Below are 25,904 nucleotides of genomic sequence, written 5' to 3'. Positions count from 1 at the left end.
CTTTAATTGCATTAAATGTAAGTGATAAATGGATCTGACAGATAACTGGAAATTGGTTTTTGATATTATATTAAAGCTGACCTTCAGGTTTAAGGCTTTCAATTTATTGAAAAAAAAATAAAAAAATTGATTGTGGTAATACTGATTATACTAATGAGACTGCATTTTGTTCTGGTTCTGTTCAGTTTTTAATATGGCTAACCTGGTTAACACTATCAATTTATAAATTCTGTATACAGGATTACTTGCCTTTAGTCTGTCTACCATTCAACGCTGTTATTTCTGCATGACTAGTCCACTATCGCATAATAATTTAACTTTCCCTTTTATCTTTATTGTTCTTAAATATTATGATCTCCATTTTGCTCTTTGTTCCCAGAAGATCAGTAGCAAGTGTGGTGTCTGTAAAGCTCATGTTAAGATATTCCATGTTGTTGCAGGTGCTTTAACATTTGAGCAGATGTATAACTGCAGTAGTTCCTTCTTGTACAGGCTTGTGAATGATTGCCCTGTGTTGTGGATATACACACACACGGGTACTCTTCACTTAATGACCGAGTTCCGTTCCTACGACTTGGCTGTTAAGCAAATTACAGTGGTACCTCGGTTCTCGAACTTAATCCGTTCCGGACTACGGATCGAATCCTAAAAAGTTCGAATTCTGATCGAATTTTTCCCATAAGAAAAAATGGAAAACCAATTAATTGGTTCCCGGCCTCCCAAAGTTACACCGAAATATGTTTTTTAAGCATTTAAACACAAAATGAACAGGATAAAAGAAGAAGAGCATTTTTTTCTTAATGGCTTCCAAAACGATAAAGATCTTATCCCAACATTACCCCTGTCCTGCCCCGATCGTCCGCTCCTTCCGTGTGCCACGCCCCCTCGTTAACCTTGTGTCGGATCCCCATGTGATCAGCTGTTTTTGGTTGTTGTCATTAGTCCTCTGTATTAAGTCTGCGTTTCAGTTTGTTTCCCCAGTCCAGTCATTGGGTGCGTTTGACTTGCTTACAGCGCTAGCTTAAAGCAACGCATTCTGATCCTGACGCAGTGCATTACGGTTAGATGCATTGCAACCTCTCACCCGGCTGCACAAACTGGAACCACCTCCGTGACGACACACCTTTGCCCTTATTGGCGGAAGAGTTTAGTTACATGCATAACGTTTGTATCCCAGGCAGTTCCGATGCGTAATCTGCTATTTCTCCTGAATATCACGTAAAGCAGTGAGAACTGGTTTTCAGTTAATTTACCTGGTAAAATAAAGTTTAAATAAATTACATAAATGCTCTAATACTACACGTAAGTTAGTGGTTTATTTATTGTTAGGTACTGTAATGTTGCGCTGCTTTATTTGGTTAATCGTCCAGTCTGTGAAGAAGGCATTCAAGTAAGAATTGCATTGTAGTATGACTCATTTCCTGGCGCGTACAATTTATATTAGGTCAACGTTCACGGTACGACTTCTGATATTCAGATCGAGTTCTAGGTCAAACTGGTTTGTTCGACTTTCAAGAAATTCGAGTTCTAGTGAGTTCCAGAACCGAGGTACCACTGTACTTGTTAAGTGAGGAGCTGCCCCTTACCGATATTTCAAGCATACTGTACCGGTAGTGGGTTTGTGTCAGCCATCTTTAGTTATTGTTTTAATTAGAGATCTTTGTAAAATATAGTTTTGAGAGGTGGGAATAGCGTTTAATGGACAATCCCACTTAAAGCGCACGCAACTGTGCGAGACAAAAAAAGCAAAGAATGATTTGGGAGTCGCTAACCTGGACTGTCTTGCGAACTCGCTGCAGCTTGTGATACAAGAGGGGCTGCCATCGCAACGGAGTGTAACTGAGCTGACGCCAATGGGAGAAAATTTGTGTTCAAATTTTAAGTAAAAAGAGCTCTTGTATCGGAATCTGTGTCAGAATCGGATAAGAACTGAAAAATTGTGGATCGGCACATCCCTAGTTTTAATGTCACCTTTGCACCATTTATAGCATTTTTAGTGTATTTATAAACAGGGATACACATAACTGGTATGCAAGTATGCTTTCACCTTTAAAATGATTCATGTGGCAATCGATTGTAGTAACGGCGTAAATGTGTACTTATTTTATGTACATTTGCGCTGATTTGAGAGGAATTATGCATTTTAACCTTTATATGCTATTTGTACTTCATTTGCGGTATAGAGGGTAAAATGCATGGTAGTTATTGGAAATTAATGTTTTTCATCTGAGTTTAAATAATTATGAATATTAAAAAATCTTGTGTTTCTGGTAAGTTACTGATAAGGTGCTGAAGGTGGTAGTGTGTTGCAGCCTGCCGTTTTACTTTCTGTCCAGGTTTAGGGTTTTTTTTTTTAAATTGTGTTTTATTTTACTTAATTTTCTTCTTATTTCTGGTGAGTATTGTAAAGTAATATGTCTTTCATTATGTATGCAATCTTATCCATTACCATAGTTAACAAAAGCTCCTAAATTCTGGAAAAGTCCAGTGAAAAAAATACTGTGGAAAAAATTGGTATTGTGGTTATGGGACACATGTTGGGAAAATGTAGTTCTTTTTGAAGCATTTAAATGTAATCACATGCCCATTTGACTTTACCAGTTAAAAGCAGGTGCTTCTGCTTATTTGAGAAATTAGATTATACCCTTACTTGTGGAGATAGGCACATTATACATTTTTACATTTTCCAAATTGCAGCTGATTTTAGTTCTGCTTTTGAATTTAGCACTGCTATTCACATAGCTCACAAACTCTATGGATGTGCATATTGGCAATAAAAAGAACTACAAGATAAATAAAATGCTTTCAAAAATGTAATCTCGGGACAGTCGTTTTTGAAATGAGAATATCCTCCTTTAAGTCTAATATTCGGTTAAGACATTTCACATCTCAGTTACTGTAAGCAATGAACCATAAAAAATGTAGATGTGTTTAAAATATTCCTGCCAAATTCTTTTTGAATCACTTGTTCATTATATACATTTAGCAATTGAGTTTTGAAATGGAGCTCACAGCTGTCACAGCAAGGTCCTCACAATAGGCAGTCTTGACACTGTAACCCCTTTCATCTGTCTGTGTGGCTGCCCTTAATGTTCTGCTGCTATTGGCCAATGATCAGTCAGCACTCTGATAATATCCAATGTTTCCTTTGCCTTGTTAAGGATTATTTCAGCCAGTGTGACAGGAAGCTTGACAAGACATGGTCATGTTCCCTAAATTGCACTGGCTTGTTAGAACTTTCGGAACAAGTGTTCTCCAATTTAAGGAGCCTCTCTGGGCATAGAGAGACACTGTATTATTCATGTACTGAATCTCTAAGTAGAGAAAACTAGTAACAGCCATCTTGGCATGCTAGCCCTTCAGATTGCTATTTATGGAGTTATTTTTGTGTGTCCTAAATGGCTGTTTAAAAGCTGATACAGTCTGATATTATGACATCTATAGTAACTTTTTCACCAATAAGCACACTAAAAGTTAATTTCTTTAACATTTTAGTCACTTTTTTTTTCTTTTGAAAACGGCAAGGGCTAAGACTTTGATTAGTGCTAACTTCACATCTGCTTGCTTGCTTCTTTAAAAACTTTATTTTACATAGATTGCAAATCGCTGTGCTACTGGTTTCTGTTAAAAGCGTAAAATACTCCCAGATCGTCACGTCTTATCTTACACTCCTCGTACTGTGAAGGGTATGCGCATGACGTCACAGCAGGCGGAAGTCACTGTACTCACACCCACTGAGTAGCAAAAAAGACTGAGGGGCAGCGTTAGCGTTCGATTCGAATGCCACAAAAAACACATATAAAATGGGAAAGAGCTGTCGTGCGATTGATTGTCAAAAACTAAATAAGTAAGTATAGGACGTGGATCGGTCACGCATGGCCGATACCAAATCCGTCAAATAGGTCTGGATCAGCGCCGATACTGATCTGAATATCTGTATCAGTGCATCTCTAGTATCTGGTGGCTCATAGCTGGCTAACTTTGTATCACGTACTGTATGACTGGGCTCACGTCCTCAGCACTCAAGTTCATTTTTTTATCTCATGTGAAAGCTTCATTTCTGTTTTATAATCTTCACTGATATCACTTTAAAGTCATGCTATTTTATTGTTTTTCTTTTTGTTGAATGAGTGTATACGCTAGAGCAGGGGTCTCCAACTCCGGTCCTGGAGAGTTACCATCTAGTAGGTTTTCTATCCTACCTGGCTTCTGATGAGCCACACCTGTTCTCAGGTAAATACCAGGAACAGGTGTGGCTCATCAGTATTGAAGTGGGACAGAAAACCTACTGGATAGTAGCTCTCCAGGACCGGAGTTGGAGACCCCTGTGCTAGAGTATTGAGAGATGTGGTGACAGGGGTGACCTGGCAGCTTTGTTTGAATGAAGTGTGAATACAGTTTTAATTTGTCTATGTGTGTGTGCGCTATCTGCTGAAGGCTTTTTAAAGAACTTAATGTGTTCCTTTTTGCTGCTATTCACATTAGTATATTGCAAAATAGACCTGCTGTAGTATACCTTTAGGTTCTGTTTTAAAATGGCTTTTCAGTAGTAGATCTAGACACTCTGTAACATACTGTATTTTCTCAAATCATCATGCCAGGAATGATTCAGATTATATATTGAACCAGTTTCTTTTTGGCACGTTGAAATAACTTCTTTTGATTAGTCTAATTTATTTTCAATATTTTGAAGGGACACCTGTTCCTTTTTTCCAAGTACATTTTTTCATTTGTATTTCAATAGAAAAATATCCTGCAAATTAATATTATGTGGGTGGGCAAATTCCTTTTTTATGACAAATTTAATAGAGGCAGAGCTCCCTTAGCTTCACCTTGAAAACTCACAGCGACATACATGCTTGAATTTGATTATTAGATGCTGGAAGGCATGTGGCTTGTTGATTAGACCTGCACGGGGACTGCATTCTAATGACAGCCAATGTCCTGCTTCCCCCTTCCTTACCGCCTCAGCTTGCTGCTCTGCTCTCACTCTCAGATAGCACAGTGTTTGATTTTCAGGGAGGCCAGAACATGTAACCTGGGACAATCAGGCAATAGCATTTGACTGTGACCCCTGAAGAATAAATATTTGTCAGGAACACACAAGTGACATTTCTTAAGAGTTATAATATTGTTTTAATGTTACCCAAGGAAATCTTGGCCACTGCTGATTATCTCCAGTAATTATAAGGATCTCATGGTCAAGTCAATGGTGTATTAATAGCATCATCTTTTTTGATTCTGAAAAATATTTGTCATCAAAATACTGATCCTTGTAAATAAGCAGCAGCATGCTGAAGCATGTTCACTCATTGGCCATTTAATAATTGTTTTGTTTGAATTACTGTAACATAGCAGCGTGTTTTCTTTCCTGTTACAATGTATGTTTAAGAGCATCATCAAAACACTATAGATACTCTGGGTTCACTTGGAAGTCTCTAGATTAAATGACCAATAAATTACCATCAATAAAAACAGCCTGCAGAGATCGGTAATATTCATTATGTTGAAGCAATAGTGGATAACTACAGTCGAACACAATTTTTAATACATTAGGTTGAGGAAAAACACCATGTTGCTGCCATCATATAAAAAGGTGGGAAAAGCTCTTCCTTTTCTGAACTGGCTGTTTGTAGCATGGCTGCAGTGGAAGCTTGAAAACTTTGTTTTTTCAGACCCCTAAAATTGCTGCTTGCAGCTGCATTTCATCATGCGTTTCTCTGATGACTGTCAATGTAGTTATTGGGGGGGGGGATCATTTTTCTGTAACAGAAATGGCTTACTCTGTCTTGGTCTTCTGAGGTTTATTTAAATGTATGAATGTAAATGAATTGTTAAAATAAGGCATAAATATTTATAGAAGCAAATACTTACCGTTTATAGTAAGGATGCACCAATCGATTGGCTAGTAACCAGAAATAACCGATTTTCGCCCTGATTGGCGCTGACTGGCAAAGGGTCAATAACGCTAAATTCGAGCCCACCGTTTGGTCCAAAGTGATGTACAATTAAGGCATAAAGTAGGCCTTACTCACAAACATATGTGACTAGACATAAGTGTGGCTAAGCTGAGCTTCCAGTGAACACCCAGATACCAGTGTACCGCTTAAAATTATTACTATTATTGTATAATGACAGAACTAACTGTGATGTGCCCTTACTATACTTGAGTGTTTGGAAGCTGCCACATTAACAAAACAGACTGAAGTGAAACAGTGATTTCAACCTGCAAAACATCATGGTGCTGTCTCTACATCTCATTGTAGAATTATATATATAACTGACAAAGTTATCTGTCTCAATTGATCTCAATGTAGTGACTATTTTTACCACAAACTTAATCGATTTTCAGTTAGCTAACTTAGTGGGGGGGGGGGGGGGGGGGGAACATATAGCATTGAATAAATAGGTCTAAGAGTGTGCAGCATGGTTGATTGGTTCATACATGAAACATTTGGCACTTTAATAGTAATGAACAATTTTATGTGCTAGACTAATTCAAAATGCAAAATTGGTGCTTGATAAGAGCTGTGAAGATGCATAGCAATCACAAATGGTTTATTGTGCTATAGCTGGATTATGTTCATTGCTGATTAGCCACTCCTATAGTCTGAAGTTGCTCTAAAATGCTGGAATGTCAGGTAGATCTGTTTTGCAATGTCTTTCAGAATAAAAATGTATGTTTACACAGACAGAAGGTCCAAGTAGGTTTCTAAAATGCTGGCAAATTATACAGTACCAGTCAAACGTTTGGACACGCCAAGCTGCCTACAAAGGAGAGTGATAGTGTCACATCACATGACCTGGCCACCTGATCTAAACACATTAGAGATGGTTTTGGAGGAGTTTACCCAGAGATTGAAAGAAAAATGGCTGACTGCTCAGCATATGCGGGACCTCCTTCAGGAAATAAAAATGGCATAGAGAAGAAAGTAGGGTCAGTCAGTCCCTAGGGCACTCACTGGGGTTAAGGGCCTCGCTCAAGAGCCCAATGATGGGATCACTCTACTGACTACAGGATTTTAACTTTTTTGATCAGTGTATAATTCTATTTAACAGCAGTTAGTTCCGACCAAGAAATCTGATTGGACAAGAGACGTTCTATGAATGTTGTTATCAGAGTTTAACTACACTTGGACATGCCACATTAGCTGTAGGGCTGGGACGATTATCTGACGTAATCGACGGTGTCTATTATAAAAATGCGTCGACGTGGAATTTTAATGTCGACGCGTTGTGTAAAACTATGTAAATGTTTTAACTGCAAAGTGATAAGCTAAACATATTGTAAGGGAAAGTACTTTATCCCCTCAGGAGCATGTTAACGCTGTCCTTTTAAGAATCTTGGAATAAAACCGTCTGCTAATAACTGAACTTTACTGTCCACCTGATGATCTCTTCGCCACTCGAGAGCTTCAATATTTTATTTATTGGACCTGCAGCATGGTTTTAATTTACAATACAAAGTTATTCTGCCAATTAGCTGACTAGTTGTTTCACTGCTGGCACTGGCGATATTAGACTAAACTATAATGGGTATGGATTGAATTTTCTGGGTATACAGGTTTGGGCGCAGGCTTGTGCCTACGACAGAATCACAGCCGTGATATATTGGAGTACAGCCACATTCCTTCTCATATGTTATTGCTTAAATATGTTGTTTTATTGTTTTGATGTCTTAATTATTCTAAAATGTAGAGAACAGTATAAATAAACTTTTCTATCAGTAGCTGTGTCCAAACTATTGACTTGTACTCTATACAAAATGTATCTGTCATTTTGACTGTTAGACTTCATATGCATTTTCTTGCCAATCAGTGTTCACAACTAGTTACCTACTTTATTCTTCTTGAATGTTAACTAGCTGTAATTTGAAGCACATCACACCTTTGCAATTTAAACTGTATCTCTGATAAAATGTGTGAATACGGAATTGATTAGAATAAACAAATGTGGTGTCATATTTTTAATAATAACTGTAATAATAATGACAATAAGGCTAGTTACTCAGTAACTGCTGACTGTTGAACAAATTTTTAATGATTTCCTTATTCTCTTGTATTGATGCCTAAATGTTAATGCCAGCAATAAATTCCATAATGTCTGAAGGTACATGGCTTATTGAATTGAGCAGGTCAACTGAAAATTTGACATGCAAGGTCTTAACATGTCTCACTGGTGCCAACAGGGCTACTAGCTGAGATACCCAGGCCAGCTTAGTTCCTTACACAGAGAAATAATACCATCTGTGCTCTGCCCGGTGAAGAGACCCTGGTCATGGTTGGCTGATGACAGCCACCCTATATCTCTAATGGCTTAGCCACTCAAGATCTTTAGGTCATATAGTGTATAGTAAAAATTCTGTTTCAATATAATTGAAGGTTAAGGACTTAATTTTCAAACATTATGTCTTGCTTTGGTGCTGATGTTATGCTTTTATTTATTTCCCCCCCTTGAAGTTGGGTTCAGAGTTTTGGTCATGAAGGACTGGGATTGCTTCTGGACACATTGGAGAAGCTGCAGCACAAACAGCAGTAAGGAAGACTTGTATTATCCTAATGCGTTTGATGTCCAAGATAAGTTGCAATTTGCTCCAGTTGTACTCTTTCTTTCAGTCAAGGAAGAATTATCAAGAAAAGTCAGCACAAAGTAATCCAGTGTCTGAAGGCATTCATGAACAACAAGGTATGCTGATTTTTGTATTTATCCTGTTTCGTCATTACATTTAGTATGATTGTAAATAAACTCCTTTGAAATTAGTTTTGCTTATATAATGGTTTTTAGATTTAGGTCATGGTGTCTAGTTCTACCTTTTAGCTGGACTGAAATATTTGTGTATTACCCATTTCTATATTTATTAGTAAACAGCAGATTTTGTTGACATATCCGTAAGTGAATTCAGAAAGGGGGCTGGTAAGTAGGTAACATTTTAATGATGGAATACCTTATCTAGCTAATGGAATTCCATACACATTCATACTGATTCATTTATCAAACATCAAAGCAAGAAACTGACAAGTATGCATGACCTTATTTTGTAAGTAAATTTCACATCATGCCACAAATCATATCTCCAACACCAGTGCCAAGTCTCTAGGTAATTTCACCTCAAGGCTCAAGCTATCTGCTAAAGTGACGTCTTCGTATGATCAGAGGAATATGATATTAACAGACACGGCAAGTTCTTTTCCAAACATGGAAGCTTCCAGACAAGAGAACATCTTGGTACTTCATGCTTGTTAGAGTTCCTGTTAGAAGTTGGGCCTTGCAGGTTTTTCCTGATGCCCAAAGCCTCCTGGACATAAGTGCTCATCTGTGAGCCCAGTGCTAGTGATAACTACACCAGAATAACAGGCCGCATCTGTAACCTTCACACACAGGAAGCCTTTTCACTCACACCTATGTAAATGCAAGAAAATGCATTTTACTTTCGGGAAACCTGCTGTAGAGGTTCTTCTGTCAATGCAGAGCTTTGGCATTTTATCTGAAGCATAGAATTGACTAGATCAATTAATTGTAGGTGCTGTTATGTCTATTATGTAGTTTGACTGCATAATAGACACAGTTACTTCACTCAATACAAAAAGCACCATTGCTTACTCAGAAAAATGCAATAATATATTATTTTACATTGTTATTCCTGATATTCTGTTCTGCTGAAATGAATTGCTTGTTGATCTTAAATGTGTTTTTGCCATCCAGTGATAAGATACAGGCCGTTGTTCTTTAAAAATGTCAGTAAACACATGAAGGTTTTATTAATTGAATGGTAATATTCTTTTCAAGGAGGATAAGATTCTGATTAATAATGATTTTGCCCCTTCAAGATTCATAAAGGTGATATGAGTTTGCATGTGTCATTCTCGCTGTCCTTTTATTGAAGTGATTCTCTTTGAAGAGAGGGCAGGTTTCTGTGGTAGACATGTCCTATGTCGTTCCTGCATACATGCTTTCTAGGCCGCATGCTTACAACAGCCAAGATTACCTGTATTGTTTTACTTGAGGGCATGGCAATATTCCTAAGTATATAATTATACAGCATAAACATTATATATCTTCAGTGGCGTAGCCAGGGATGTTGGACAGGGGTGTGCCGTGCGCATCCAGCCTTTCACCTCCTAATTCCCAGCACACACAACTGTGGCAAGGCCAAATCTGTTTTGCATTTGTTATGAACATGTTTTTAACAATAGAGTATACATTTTAAATGATTGTGCACAATTGCAGACATTTTAGCTTATTCTTTGATTAGTGATCTTATTTTTAATTGCTCAAAACTGAACTTCAGAATGATGTTGAAATTGAAAATACAGTAAACTATTTGCGATTTTTTTTTTTTTTTTTTTTTTTATTCCTTATGCTACATGGGGAAATTATTTGTCACCCATATGCGCAAAACAGCAACAATCAATTGGTCATCATTGTCGTTTGCAGTAACTTGAATACAGCAGGGAAGGAATTAGTCTTGCCAACCTCAGTCTCGGCTGTCATGGCAGATGTATTATCCGATTTTGTTTTACAGATCTTACGGAAAAAAAAAATCAAAGTTGCGTTTCTTTATAATGTTTCATCGCAACGACAGTACATACTATACTGTAATCAAACAAAAACGTTTAATACACTGTAGAACAATTCCATGACAAGTTAAACATCAGATTATGTCATGCTCAGTTCTAAATACTGGTAATGACATTGCATGTTATTAACTTAGAGTCCAGATCGTGAGCACGGGATGCGTTTTAATGACTGACGGGATCTCGCGATGATGGAGAACACAGGTCTTTAAACATATATATTTCTGAATTTCACATACAAAAAAATTTACACTTCTGTGATGGGGGTGCATATGCACCTTACGCACTTTGTATGGCTACGCCTATGTATACCTTAGTTTAACATGCAAACCAAGAAAATACAACAATAGAGTGATTATTTATTGGTAGTAGTTGCAGATAGCATGAGCCAGCCTTGATGTGTGGTTCCCTGACTACAGTATGGCCTGGAGCGGATGCTTTGTGAGGAGAAGAGCCTTGGACTGCTGGCTGCGGCCGTCGACCCTACCCAACCTGCCATGATGACAGACGCCATCAAACTGCTGTCAGCTGTCTGCATCGTGGGCGAGGAGAACATGTATGCCTGACTTTACCAAGTGCTAACACTTTATTTCTGTTGCTTTCTGAATGTATATTTTAAAACCTTGTTACTTTTTACTGTGTTCTTTTATATTTTGAAATGTGCAGCTTTTACATTATTCTTACCTATAATATGTGTACTTCATCTTGATCCAGAATTTCTTCCGTGTTCAGTATAAGTTCTGTTTTCTTAATCAAAAAAAGAATTGATAAAAATAAATCAGTTCCAAAATTAAAACAGGTTACAGATCCCACCCCTCCAGAATGAAAAGGAAAAATTCATTAACATTTTGCAGTTATTTGCCATATTTTTATTTTCCTCCTTTAGTTTGGAGAAGGTTCTGGAAGCCATGAGTACTGCTGGGGAGTGGCGGGGCATTGAGAGGTTCAGCCCCATTGTTGAAGGTCTTCGCGATCGCTCTGTGCAGCTACAGGTAAGTGCGTGGATGTTCTTTGTTGCTGAGAGTGAAGACTCCTTCTGGACAGAATGTCAAATATATACTTTTAAAAAGTTCATTTATCTTGTCGTTTTGTTGCTTTATCAAACAAAAATATGAAGACATCCATTTTTGAACTGAAGTCTAACTGGCAATCATACAAAATCCATGTTTACATAGTCCAACAATCAAATTGTTAGGAGAAGTGGAACAATCTTATGAATATGCCGCAATGAGTAAATAGTTTCTCAATGGGGATATCAAAAAAGGTACATGCTGAAGAAACTGTCCTCTTTCTGTACTGTAATCAAAGTGCATACATTTTTCTGTACGATGGCTAAGTAACCATGGAAAAAAACTTTCAACAAAGCTTCTGGACATTGAAATGGGTATGAATGTGTCCTCCCAGATGTACTGACTGTATGGTATAAAGATGGACAGATGACTGAAGAAGATATGTTATATTAAAGTTCTGACAGCACAAAAAGCTGGTTTTGTTGCTCCTGCAGTTTCTCTGCCTTGTTTGTTAATTATTCATACATCTGTCTTGTCTTCTCCAGTCTTTTGTGTACTCAGACTTTGAATGTTTTTCCTCAGCTGTTTCAGCTCTAGGAGTTAATTTGCCAGTGTCTTGGGCATAAGTTACAGATGCTGTTCCTTTTCAATGTACTGCCATGGATCTGTATTTTAATTAGGCAATTGGCTTATAAACACTATATCAATCTTCCACAAAAAAGAGAGAATTTTGTTTATATTGGCAATCATGTTTTTTTCTGTTGGTTTTAACTTGGAGCTAACAACAGTTGTCAGGTACGACTGTGTCTTTCAGGAAATGAAATTGTGTATTTCTGTCCAGGCTTGTGCGATAGACATACATCATCAATGTCCTTGTCAGCCCTTTTTCTCTTTGACAATTAGGAAATGTTGCCTTTTAATTGTTGTATTATTATTATTATTATTATTATTAATAATAATAATAATAATTGATACTTCATTGATCCCAGTGTGGAAATTCTCTTTGCACCTCCCCCAAGTTGCTCTCTGTAGGTAAGAGTATGCTGGCTGCGAAGGACAGCCACCCGTTGTGGCACCCAGGGAGCCAGGGGTTAAGGGCCTTGCTTAAGAACCCGCAGACGTGCCAAGGCCGGGTTCGAACTGGCAACCTTCTGATCACAGGCACACAGTCTTAGCCCACTAAATAAATAAACCTAAAATAAATAAATACCAAATAAACCTCATTTCATTTAATCCTCAATTCATTTTATCATTGTTTTGTTTTTTTTACTTGTTTGGTGTGAGGACCAGATACGATGTCTTTCTGAAACAACTAATGCATTTTAATTTTTTATTGTAAGAAGTTTAAACTCTGTAAAAGAATGAGGATATTTTATAATACTTTTTTTCAACAACACAATTGTTCAGTCTTATTCAGGGTGGACACAATGAAATCCGGCTTTAAATGTATACTAGGAAAAATACCACTTAATGTTTTATGTGGGAATGTGTAGAGTGAGTTTAAGTACATTTTATTGACAGGATATAGATAAACTGAGAGTATGTGCAATATATACATTTTTAGTCTTGACAGGCAGAGACCTGGGAAAGATTAGAACCTTTCAAACTTTTGAAGGGGATCAATACATGCTGACTTTAACAATTACATAAGCTTGAATGTTAGCACAATGGGGGTTATAGGTGTGCGGATAATTTCTCATGGCCTTTTTAACAGTGGTGGAACTTCCTGAAAGGCTTGTGAGACCACAGATATTAGATGAACTTCATATGTAAGCAAAATCAGTTTGACAATCTGGCTAGCTGCCATTAATGAGTTTCCATTCTTGAGAATGTTCTGTAAGGCCTAGAGTGTGATATTGACATGACAACAGAAATATCAAATAGACATCCTTCATATTGCAACATGTCTGACTTTCTGAATTTTGCTGCTGACTTTCTTTTAAATATTTGTATGTCTAATCTCATCCACAAATGTTCGAAATTTTGCAAGGTTGAAGCTATTTGTTGCTTAGTGGTTATTAGGCCTGTCACAATAATTACATTATTGGCTTATCGGACATAACCTAGATATTTTTTTTCTGACTTCGAATTTTCTTTACATAAAAATGAATTCCACCTCTAGGTTTGGGTGGCATGGTGGTATTATACCCTGGTATTTAGAAATCCCAAACATATTATTTTTAATTTCGTCAAAAATATAGACACTTCCCTTTCTATTAAAATGGATTTGAGATGCTATATTCTAGTGCCCAATGTGCATGTGGTGGCAAAACTAGTACAGACAATGTCAGTAAACGAAGAGTTATCTTTTGTAATGCTTTTCGTTAAATGCACCTTAAAACATTCATAGAGCATTAAGTGAACCTTCATAATGCGTTCATAAAGCATTCATAGAATATTCATAAGCATCCTGTAAGTATACCCTAACATCTTAACATGTCTTAACATCTTTAATGTACGCAATTATCAAACATTATGTGATTATAATTGTTGTTATTATCATATAATGTTTGTTTGTTTGTTTATGATCTGAGCTGGGGGTGGTGCAGTGGTGAGCACTGTGGCCTCACACCTATGGAACCTGGCTTTGAGTGTCTTCGAGTTCTCCATGCGTCGTCGTGTGGTTTCCTCCGGTTCCCCCCCAGGCCAAAAACGTGCTGAGGCTAATTGGAGTTACCAAATTGCCCATAGGTGCGCATTTGTGAGTGACTGGTGTGTGAGAGTGCCCTGCAGAGGGTTGGCGCCCCATCCCGGGTTCTTTCCTGCCTTGCACTCGTAGCATTCTGGATATGCTCTGGATCTCCCGCAACCCTCAATAGGAGTGGTTTCAAAAAATGGATGGATGGATCTAAGCTATAAAGGAAAGGGTAATCAATTTTGCGGCCATTTTGCAAGTCAAATTTTGCAAGGTTTGTTGTTATTGGTACAATAATTAGTGGTGACCTTTTTGTAGCTGTGGTGTGGAAAGATGTGAGGACAGCTAAGGAAGGCTGAAGTGGATTGTCTGACTTTGAAGCCCCACTTTGGGGTGGTGGGGGGGAGGGCAGGTACAGAGACTACAAGTTCTGAAATGCTGGAAAGAAAGGGGAGAAAAAATATCGGTCTGCAATTCTTTACAATATTGGGGTCAAGAATGTTTTTTTAGGATTCATGTAGCCTTTGCTTGAAGGCTGAAGGGAAAAAAAACATATATAGAAACAAATTGGGGTCAGCAGAAATCAATGGACGTGGCGGGGGAAGAGAGGAGATATGGAGGTAGATTCGCACAATAAATTTTGCTTCTAGCCTCATAAGTTGAAAGCGTCTGTTATGGTTTTAAGGCAGAGGCATCTCTTTCTAACTGAACCTAATAATACAGGTACCAGACCTAACCTGAACATACGTGTGGCATATCTCAGCTGAACATCTGGCACCAGAAATGATGATATACATTTCCATATATACATTTCCATTTATTCTTCAGCAGATTTTTTTGTCCAAGGTGATGTACAAATGAGTCAAATAGTTCATTACAATCATGCAGCTGTCAAGCAGTTAATTGTGTGGAAGTGCTGCTAGGCTGAGCGTCCGAAGTGACAACAGTGACAAGTGTAAGTAGTGCGAGAGCCGTGCAGTGCTTTTCAGTCACTGCAAAACCCTAATGAGACTGTTCATCAATCAGAAGACGAAGTGCGACTAAGATCATTCAGGGAACATAGGAGCAGGAAGGTGACAAAGCAGCATAGGTTTTTGATTGCTAGAGATGTTTAAATCAACAGGCACATGGAAGCAAGTGACCCCAGTGTGTGTGGGCTCCCAACAAGGTGTTTGTGCCCCCTACAGGTCGCCTGTATGCAACTCATCAATGCTCTCGTTACGTCGCCTGATGAGCTGGACTTTAGGCTGCACATCAGAAACGAGTTTATGCGATGTGGTCTCAAAGAGGTTCTGCCGGTAAGTGTCCTGTGGACTCCGTATAGTAATATTTAAATGAGTTGTCTACTTGGGGAAACATTTTAAATGCTTTCACAGTGATTTATAAATCCTGCAGGAGAGGGCATATGTCTGAATGAAATACCTGCAACAGCACGACCACACATTGTTTTCCTTTTTGTTAAATGAATACAAAAACTGATACATCCAACAGAATGAATAATTAAAAATCTCTAGGCTAACTAGCATAAGGGTGTAGTAATTTCTGACTGACTGGTTTATTTATTTAAAACAGAAGCCTTTGGGCCTAATTCCAAATTGAAGTGCAAAATGGACGAATCTGATGTTTGACTTTAGAAACCTTCAAGTAATATTTCTTCAGTGTGCCTATCCAGTGTTTATTTCCATTATAGCGGCTGAATGATATCAGGAACGAAGGTCTGGATATTCAGCTGAAGGTGTTTGATGAGCACAAAGAGGAGGACATAATTGAGTTCTTCCATCGGTTGGAAGACATTCGCAGTGAGCTGGAATATCCTTACACGTTTTTCTTGTTTTTTTTTATTTAACTCCCATTGATTTTTCGGGGTTGAAGCACTTAGTGTTGTAACACTGTTGTTTTTTTGGGATATGACCATCTGCTTTTCCTGATTATTGTGATTATGCCCTAAAATGCTGTGTGGCAAGAACTACAAGGTACAGAAGCAAATTATTTGGAGGCAATACCTGTAACCTGCCACCATCACCCAGGAAAGCAAAGGCTGCCCAGTTTGCCTGATCTTTGTTCAGCAGGGTCCGGATAGAATCAGGGGACTAGGCTTATCAAGAATTGTTAGGAAGACTGAAACACTTTGTTCAGATTGTATGTAGTTCCAAATAGCGGTGCAGCTTAGCTTAAAATTCCACAGCAATTGTGCATTTTGTGAAAAAAGCATATAATTTGGTACACTTATAGCCAAAGACTTTCCAAAATAATTTGGATATTGAGCCATCAAGATTTTTTTTTTTTATGTCGCCAGTGACAACTGCTTTCAGATCAATTTTCTTTTCAGCGTTGGATATAATATGATATCGAGGACAGACATAGTTAAGTTTATTTACCATATGTAGTTCTTGGAAATTCCTATTTGCATACCCTAGAGCAAGGGTATGATTTGATTTTGAGATCAGACTACACAATTTCACTGCAGTTACAATTTGTATACCAGTTATGGCCGCCATCTTGAAAAATGGTTGCCGTCTTGAATCTTCTGTGACTTGCATTGTATTTTGCAAATTGGAATTCCCAAGAACTATGTATGGTAAATTAATTTAACTATGCACTCAGTATCATATGATATCCATTATTGATGAGAAAATTGATAATAAATTTAACTTCTTATGCACCTGAAAACAGTTGTCGACACTGGTGGCCATTTTGAAAACCATGGGCGACGTATTGCACATTCATGATGGCTCCACTTTTAGATTTTTGGGAATGCCTTTGTGTATAAGTGTGCCAAATCATTTGCTTTTACCATGACATGCACGATGGTGATGCTTATCTGCATCAATAAAAATACTAAGTACTTCAGGTCATTCCTGTTTAAATCGTCCGTGAAATTTTATTCATTGTACTTTTGTACTTTTCTTTAACACTAAGTACTGATGTTACCGATGTTTTCAACGTTGTTCAATGCTCTGTGAAGGGCACATGTGCAGAGGGTTATTTCCTGTCCATTCTCCAGCACTTGATGCTCATCAGAAATGATTATTTTGTACGGTAAGTGTATGGTACATTTTGCCAGTTCTTTACTTGTTAAATTAGAATAGAGTCATTAGCAAAATCTTCAGTGCACCCCTCTGTTAAAGAATGAAACCAGTATACAAAGTCTGAGATAATATTCTCTTCTCCAATTTTCTCCAACACTGTTTCAGAGTACAACAGTTTAGTGCAGAATTGTGTAATGTTAACTATTCTGTGCCTGGAATTGACAGTTTGACATTCTCTTAAACTTCTGTGACATTGAGCAACAAACAGAATTGAGTTGCTTTAATCTTCTTACCATCTGAAGTAATGCAAGATCAGAGATCTTACAATATTTTCAAAGACCTTTTTATGTTTCAGTTTAGAATAGAAGGGAATGAGTTAAACTATAAATTGATCAAAAATTCTTTCTTACCCGATCTATCCACAACTTGAGATTGCTTCTATTTTTAAGGGCTTTTAAATATCTAATAATACCTGCAGTAATGGGCAGCTACATGCATGAAATACCAGATTCCCAACAGCTCGTTGGGATTTGCTGCTTAGAAGGGTAACAGCATCACATAGGCAGCTTTTAATTACATTTGATATATGGTCAAAACTACAAAAACAAAAGCGCATGTTCATTTTTTAAGCTACCGAATGCTGCAGTATGTCCAGCAAGCTGGCATTAGTGCGCCCTTATCGTTGTGTTCTCTCTTTATTCTGGACATTGAAGAGGTGAATAACAGAGATTGACAGGATGTTGAATTGCTCTGGTTCAGGGATTAAGTGGGCAGTCTTCCTTATTGATTTTTTTTTTTTTGCCTTTTTCTACATCCACCACTATAAATTGTTGCACTACGTTAAGTTATAGTGTGTCTTGTTAAGTTTTTATCTCAAATCAGGGTCTTTTGTACTGGTCTATTCCACATGTTCATCAAGATGTTATTGGATTTGTTGTTAAATGAACTAATTATAATTTGGGGTAATGTAGTTATAGAAGTTGGGCTAGTAGTAGAAAATGCTTTCCTTTTACCTGATGGATTGGTGCCCCGTCCTGGGTTATTCCCTGCATTGTGTCTATAGAATCAGTATCAGAAGACTTTATTAATCCCGGAGGAAATTCACAAAGGAAGCTCACATTACGACTGCACTCTCACACATAGACACCAAGACAATAACAATACAGTATAAGCATAAAAATATGAATGAAGTGAAACAAAAAAAAAAATTAGAGCACTGTTAAACATTCTAATAAAATAAAATAAAAATAAAATAAATAGAACAAAATAGAAAATCTCTACAGGAATCTTAAAGAAGCTTCCAGGACGAGGGGGGATGGATCAAATCATTTTATCCTAAGAGATATTTGTAACATGCTTCCTTTTATCCAGGAGTATTAAAAAAGATTTTATAACTTATATAAAATTATAAACGACTTGCTTTCTGTGTGTGCCTTTTTAGAAAGAACAGTAACATTGCCAACTATTGAGTTCATCAATAATCTATTACAGGCCCCAGTACTTTAAGATTATAGAGGAGTGCATTGCCCAGATTGTACTGCATCGTAGTGGCACAGACCCTGACTTCACCTACCGCAAACGCCTTGATGTAGACTTCAGTCACCTCATAGGTGAGCCCTGTACATTCTTCCCTGTGCCCATGAGCACATGTGTCTAGGTGTATCTGTATGCATGTGTGCACGTGCTTGCTGAGTACCTGCTGGAGACTGAGGCTGTCTAACCTGCTCTTGCAGATGTGTGCGCTGATAAAGCACAGATCGACGAGTGTGAGCAGAGGCTCTCGGAACTGGCCGAGAGAGTGAGTATCATCTGTCACTTCTAAGTTTATACATTCACTGAAGAGTACCACCTGTCAGTATGCTATGTGCGTCTCCCTTTTTGTTAATGACCAATGGCTGGAATTCAGCTTGTTCACCCTTAATATTGTGCAGTAAGAACACATTATAATAACCCATTTCCTCCTGGATATGTTGCACACAGAAACCCAATTGATTTTCATGTGCCCCACCTTTTCCATATCAGCCGTTTCTCTATATTCCCTTTTTGGTTAAGCTAAAAAGGTATGTTTTTAGCAGCACGGGATTTTTCACAGCCGTGGGTTATAGAGGGTGTATGCAGCTTAAGGAGCGATGCATATTTGCTTACACATGATAACAGCACAAGGGAAAGTCGACACAGGTGAATGCTTGATGTTCTGAAGGGATTTCAGTGCTGGACCACCAAAAAAGGCTCTTCATCCTTTCTCTGACACCTATCTGATGTGTGGCACTGTGTGTCAGGGGCTGATTTTACAGCAGTACACAGGTAGCTTGTCAAGGTGGCCAGTTAAATAGAGGTGATTTTCACTGTTGAGTGCTGACCTTTACATTTCTATCATTTACCTTCAGATCAGGGCTGTTTTTATGTATCTCCAGATAAGGGTTTCTTAAAATAAATATCTATAATGCTGATGATTTTCTTCCCTTAAAAAGAAACCAATTAAATGATTTTTGTTTTCAGCTTGATGAGGAGTACATGGGTAGACAAGAGGCCCAAGCTGATCTGGCCAAGAAGAATGAAAAAATCAGAGAACTTGAAGCTGAGTTACAGTCTTTTAGATTACAGGTAATTAAATTTCTGACTGAGCGGGGGAAATGTGACATCCCTTAAGTGTTCGTGTTATTTTGTGTGCACTTTAACTGTTACTGTGTGTGTGTGTGTGTGTGTGTGTGTATATAATATATGTATGTATGTGGATTTTTTTCTTTCAAGTTCAGTATTTATACAAATACCTGAGAAATGAGGAAGGTGTTTGTTTAATTTGGATTCATTCTGCCTCATTGCTGGTGTTTGCTTGGGTACTTCTGACAAGTGATCAGAGATCCTAGACATGCAAAATATAGCATATGTTGTCAAGTTCTTTATTTTTATTAGTTGACTTAAACCAACACTGATAGAATTTGCATGTAATTCTTTTTTTGTTTTCTTTATTCCCAAATATATCTGAATACTTCTTAGGTTCCCTTGATGACAAATTGCGTGTGACTATTATTTTACAATTAAACTGCAAATGGAAAATTAAAGAGTCCTTTCTATGACTGTGAGTTCTGTGCAGTCCCAGAACAGCCTTGCAGAAATCATTGTTGTAAATTCAATACAGGTTTTATACCTCAAGAGGTAGTGACTGCAGAGACACCATGACTGACCTTTTGTGAGTCTTTAATCTAAAACTGTTGCACAGATCAATAAGCCATTTGCTTTGTACTACACAATTTGTGGAGCTTTGTTGCCCTGGTTACAACATTTGATTTTACCTTTGGAAAACTAAAATCGAGTCCAAACTGCCGTAAGGAGTGCTCGGGGATCCTGAGGGTGGCTGGTAAGTTGTCCTTTTCACCTGCCGTTATAAGTGGTGCCAAAGCAAACGACCTGAATTTAATAGAAAGGAGGTTCATGCATACTTGGATTTTTTAGAATCACTTGGTAAATCAGAAGTTTCTCTTCTGTCAAATTTAAATCATGATTCAACGCAACCTTTTGGTATGGAATGTTCACGTTTTTTGGCAGCGTTTCGTTCTTTTTAACAATGGCGGTAACATTTACAAATATGCAGCCCTTTTACACTAGTACTTACATTTCAAAGTGGTTTTATTTGTTTCTTTTTGATGTATTGTTTTCTCTCTCTCAAATCTAATATAACCATAAGTGACCGAGTGCTTGCAAAGGAAGGAGCTTTCTGTCTCAAGGTGCACCAGAAGTTCAAGACTGAGACACAAATGAGTTCTGACAGCACAGCCTATGTTTCCGTCTCCTGCACAGTGATCTGAATGTGCATGGTGCAGCAGGCATGCGCTTGCTGTCATTATTGTCGCCCTGTCAGGCTGATTTCCATTCCCCTAGCTGCCTACACAGCCCCCGTTCATCATCACCCCCAATCTGAAAAAGCTGGGATGCTGCAGGGCTCTGCTAAGCCAGCCAGAGCGTGCCGGCTGAGTGGCAGAGAGTAAACACTTATGGTGTCCTGCTCACGAATGGCGTCTTTATTAGCAACGGTGTATTTACTGCTCAGGAATCATGTATTTATTCAGGAGACTTTGATCTCTGAAGCAGCGTGGAGGGTAATGTAACTTCATAGCTGCTGTGTAAAAGACATTTTTTTGTTTCCTTTGATTTCATTTGCCTAATAGCTATCTGTTTACTGGGAGGGGTGCAGTATAAAAATAATATTTGCTTTATTTTTTGTGTTAACTTTAAGAGTATCATACAAAGTGATTAGTGGAATCAATCGATTTTCTAACTGTTGTGCCAGAAGTATACTGCAAATGGTTGTTACGCTCTGGTCTAGGTCAAGCCGTGCAACACTAAGGAAGGTGGCACACAACGCAGTAGTACAAGCAACAAGCTTGTTTTATTGGTTGAAATGGCTCCTTTATTTTGTCGTAACATGTACAGTACTAGTTTTCTGCCCTGCTGTGTCAAAGGAGCATTAACTGCCAGAAACCGCCTACTTGCTCTGTGATTGGTTAAACAGTCTCTTGCCATGTATTCAGTAATATTTTATATATAAATATCATATATGTAAAATATTATATATTTTATATATAAATATAAAAACAGCATGTGGCCCAATGGGTTAAGTCTCTGTGCCTGTGATCAGAAGGTCTCTGGTTCAAGACCAGCCTCAGCACATCTATGGGCCCTTGAGCAAGGCCCTTAATTCCCAGGTCTAGCTCTCTGGCTGCCGCAACAGGTGGCTGCCCTTTGCGACCAGCTTGCTCTCACCAACAGGGAGGTGTAAAGAGAACTTCCCCATGGGGATCAACAAAGTATCAAATTCTATATATATATATATATATGCCTTTTTTCCTCATTTTGTTAAATTTCTCACATACACCACGCTGTGTATGAGCGAGTCCTGCAGTGAAAATGCAAATGTTTGTTTGACTCAGAGAGCATATGCAGAACATATGCAAAATAAGCAGTGCAAAACTTTATACTTAATTTTTCAACATATAGTAGATAATCTTCAAAGGGAAAAGCCATTACAATTACAAAGCTTGCTAAGTTCTGTTGCCTATGAATGTTTTTGTGATACTTATTGATGGTTTCAACCCATCTGACTATCATGGTCCATGCAGTGTGCCAGTTGCTTGTGCATAAAATTCAAAGTCAGTATTCACATCGTGAGGCCTAATTTGTACAATATACAACTTTGAGCCTGCTCTAGCCTTGTAGCTAGCCGTACAATTTGTGAAAATCCAGCCTTTTTCAATTGATTTCTTACCTTAAAATGGTTGTTATCATACAGGCACCACATAAATAAACATAAATAAACATCTTGGTTCAGGTTTCACTCTAAGGATTTATAAATATTTTTTTACTATTAACTTCTACTGTTTAATCTGTAGTACTAAAGTAACCTGTGCCATTCTTGTCTGCTTTATCTGCAGCATGCTTTTTGTGTCACTGATATGCCTGTGCCTGTCTGGCAGAAAGAATAACCATTTAAAAGAATATAGTGGAGGGAAACACACACACACACACACACACACTTTAAACTCCAAATTTCTGGGACAAGACAAAACCTGAATTCTAAACAGAATAAAATCGTAAGTTTAAATTAAGTGAATTTTTGTTTCTATTTTAGGGCATGTTTCACCCACACCCTCCAAACCTTTTTGCACTTCTGAATAATCCTTGTTTGTCATTTTGCAGTTTGGGGCCCTTCCTGTTGGCACTAATCCTCAGTTGGCCCCGCCTCCTCCTCCTGTCCCGGGGGGGTCAGGGCCCTGCCCTCCTCCACCACCTCCTCCTCCTCCTCTCCCAGGCTGTAACCCTGCAGCACCCTCCCACACCCCTGGGGCTCCGCCTCCCTGTGGAGTTCCTCCGCCTCCCTGTGGAGTTCCTCCGCCCCCCCCCCCACCAGGCATTGGTGGGCTGCTGTCCTGCTTACCTCACAGTGTGCTGCCATTCGGCTTAAGGCCTAAGAAAGAGTTTAAGCCTGATGTCACCATGAAGCGCCTAAACTGGTCGAAGGTAAAATTTTGACTAATGCATCATGTTTATGAACACTGAGCGCTCATCACTGGGAATTTCCAGCAATAGGTTCCTGGCTTTCAATGATCATGAATTGTATAAATTCTTATGGAAGAGAGAGAGATAAAAATTTGTTATGGATTTCTGATACTGAAAACAAGAATGGATATTTATATTGGATGGAATTTTCCTGTAAGACACAGATTTATGCTAAATGCTTTATGAAATATCGAGTCACCTGAGCTATTGCCAATAGAAGATGGGTACATGGTGGCCTCAAAGACAGACAATATTGACTATTCCAACTGCAAACAGAGGTTGTAAACACTACAGACCAGTTGGTACTGTAATATGCTTTGCCATTAGACATAATATCAGGCTCTGTGGGGTGTAGTTTGTATATGTTTACACAAAGTAGTCAGCTGATCTGTAATAGTGGTTGTAAATCTCTGTCTCAGAATTGCACATGCCCAAACATAATAACCTAATAAAATTAAAGTGGGCCGCCACTGTGCATTAATAGAAAATTATGGTGTTCACACATCAGAGGAACAAGGTAATATTGTTGCCTAGTCGTCAGATACTCTAATCTTGTGCCGTTACATGTGTGGTGATTTGGTAAAAGGTTATCCAGAAGGGAACCGTAAACACCTGCTGCTGTTGTATTATGGTTGTAAATCAGGGGTCTCCAACTCCGGTCCTGGAGAGCTACCGTCCAGTAGGTTTTCTATCATACCCGGCTTCTGATGAGCCACACCTGTTCTCAGGTAAATACCAGGAGCAGGTGTGGCTCATCAGAAGCCAAGTGGGACAGAAAACCTACTGGATAGTAGCTCTCCAGGACTGGAGTTGGAGACCCCTGTTGTAAATAATACTTAACGGTTAGTGAGAGTACACTGGGATGGACAAAGTATGCCATTGTCATGGATTGTGTGTTTGTGTGTTTGAGAGTGGGAAAGTGAGGAAAAGAGCTTAGTCATCACTTAAGAAATTTGTCAAATGGTTTATTTTATTGTAGTTTATCATCCCTACTAGTCGTGGGACAATTCCGAGAAACATCCCAGGTATTAAAATGTATCCTTTATTGTCGTATGCGGTGTCTTACTACTATGAAATATGTATTTATTTGTCTGTTTTTTTCATGTTTTATCGATAATATCATTTTTGCAGTTTGTTAGGGAAATCTTTTGTGAGAGACCTTTCTGTCTGAAACCTAAACATTTTTTAATCTTTATTTGCAAATGTGTAGATCCTACCACAAGAGATGTCTGAGAAATGTTTCTGGGTAATGGCAAATGAAGAGAAATATGAATTTCCTGATCTTCTTGACAAGCTTGCTCATACATTTGGCTCCCAGAAACACCGTAAGTAAAGCCTCTGTTTGATTCATTTATGTGGATGATGAATTAACATAGCATGTATGGTACTTTTCTTTTGAAACTGCTGCATAGAATCAATATGACCTCTGCATGTTTGATTTTGATTAATAACAAGACATGAATCTGAAATCTGTCAAAATGCTGGCCATGTTTTAAAGGTCTTGCAGAGTGATGCTCTTATAGATGCTATGCATGAGCATCAGACATTGTAATTAACCATTTACTTGTAATAGCACAGTCACAGTGTAAACAAGTCCCTTCATATGCTGAGACTTGTTGTAAATTAAAGTAAAATTAAAAATAGACTGGCTAATGGCCATTTTAAATTACTTGGTAAACTTTGTGGCACTTAAATTGTTCTGATTGAGCGAAATGCGTTCTGCATTAGCTTTTAGCATTGAGTAAGATTTTTAAAAGCAAACTGTCTGTGATGTTTTGAAAATAGATTTTGTTGAAATAAGATTTTAAATTAAGGTCATTCCTTATAATTTTTAATGGAATCAAGTTTATGTTCCATTAAGTTCAAGGGATGTAGCGGCCTGACATGTTGGCCGCCTGGAGCAGATATCACCACGCATGCATAATCACTTATTTAAAAGTGCCCAAGCCCTTAACAATATGATTAAACACACTAAGACTGGTTTTTATTTCATGCCCTGTCTATTATCCATTCAGGCTGCACTTGTTTTGCTTTTGTAGTTCTGGTAAGCTTGCTAGTTAAATTATTCTTTCCTGCATCACTTACCTGTCAAAACTCAATGTAGTACAAGGACTTTTAATAGTTTCAAGATGTCAAATGACTTTGCTGAATTACGTAGGTAATCTAAATGTTATACGAAGGCAGTGTCATGAGAAAAACAATGGTGACTGTTAGGGCTGCATGATTATTTAAAAACAATTATTGGGATACCAAAATGTTTCTAAACTGCCGATTATAACCAGCTGTAACCATTATTATCCATAACCACCGCACAGCCACAATTAAATGTTTGTGTCTAATATCTACTTGTGAATTGAGGTTCTGCTTGCGTCAAACAATGTATTTGTTTCATTCATTGTGCATTCTAAACCAAAAAATCGTGCAGCAAACCACAAAAATGCAAATAATCAACGATAAAATTCATTGTCAATAGGGGTGTAAAGCAGGGTTGGGGCCATTCCGGAATGCATTGATCAATTCCAGTCCAAATCAGGAAATGGAACTAATATACTATAATTTAGCTATATAAAGCCTAATATACAAGTAATTTTTGGGATACATT

At 38.0% G+C, this 25,904-nt stretch overlaps 1 protein-coding gene across 6 annotated transcripts in view; it reads left to right on the top strand.

Moving 5' to 3' along the window:
• The window catches only part of LOC111834110 (protein diaphanous homolog 3-like), a 190,002-nt gene that overhangs the window by 48,364 nt on the left and 115,734 nt on the right, over positions 1-25,904 (top strand). For all 6 annotated transcript variants that reach the window (XR_011982953.1, XM_072700476.1, XM_072700475.1 and 3 more), the window contains 12 exons: positions 8,460-8,534; positions 8,616-8,685; positions 10,994-11,130; positions 11,461-11,566; positions 15,407-15,517; positions 15,910-16,028; positions 17,142-17,258; positions 18,740-18,858; positions 18,982-19,046; positions 19,748-19,852; positions 22,943-23,263; positions 24,513-24,627. Coding sequence is in view for 5 of the 6 variants with exons in the window: in XM_072700476.1 (XP_072556577.1) it covers positions 8,460-8,534; positions 8,616-8,685; positions 10,994-11,130; positions 11,461-11,566; positions 15,407-15,517; positions 15,910-16,028; positions 17,142-17,258; positions 18,740-18,858; positions 18,982-19,046; positions 19,748-19,852; positions 22,943-23,263; positions 24,513-24,627 (1,460 nt within the window). In the remaining variant the exon portion in view is untranslated. The remainder of the gene's footprint in view (positions 1-8,459; positions 8,535-8,615; positions 8,686-10,993; positions 11,131-11,460; positions 11,567-15,406; positions 15,518-15,909; positions 16,029-17,141; positions 17,259-18,739; positions 18,859-18,981; positions 19,047-19,747; positions 19,853-22,942; positions 23,264-24,512; positions 24,628-25,904) is intronic.

The sequence above is a fragment of the Paramormyrops kingsleyae genome, chromosome 16 (genome assembly GCF_048594095.1).
Source record: "Paramormyrops kingsleyae isolate MSU_618 chromosome 16, PKINGS_0.4, whole genome shotgun sequence".
Classification (NCBI taxonomy): domain Eukaryota; kingdom Metazoa; phylum Chordata; class Actinopteri; order Osteoglossiformes; family Mormyridae; genus Paramormyrops; species Paramormyrops kingsleyae.
Note: the sequence above shows the minus strand (reverse complement) of the source record. Positions and strands in the feature narration are given on the sequence as shown.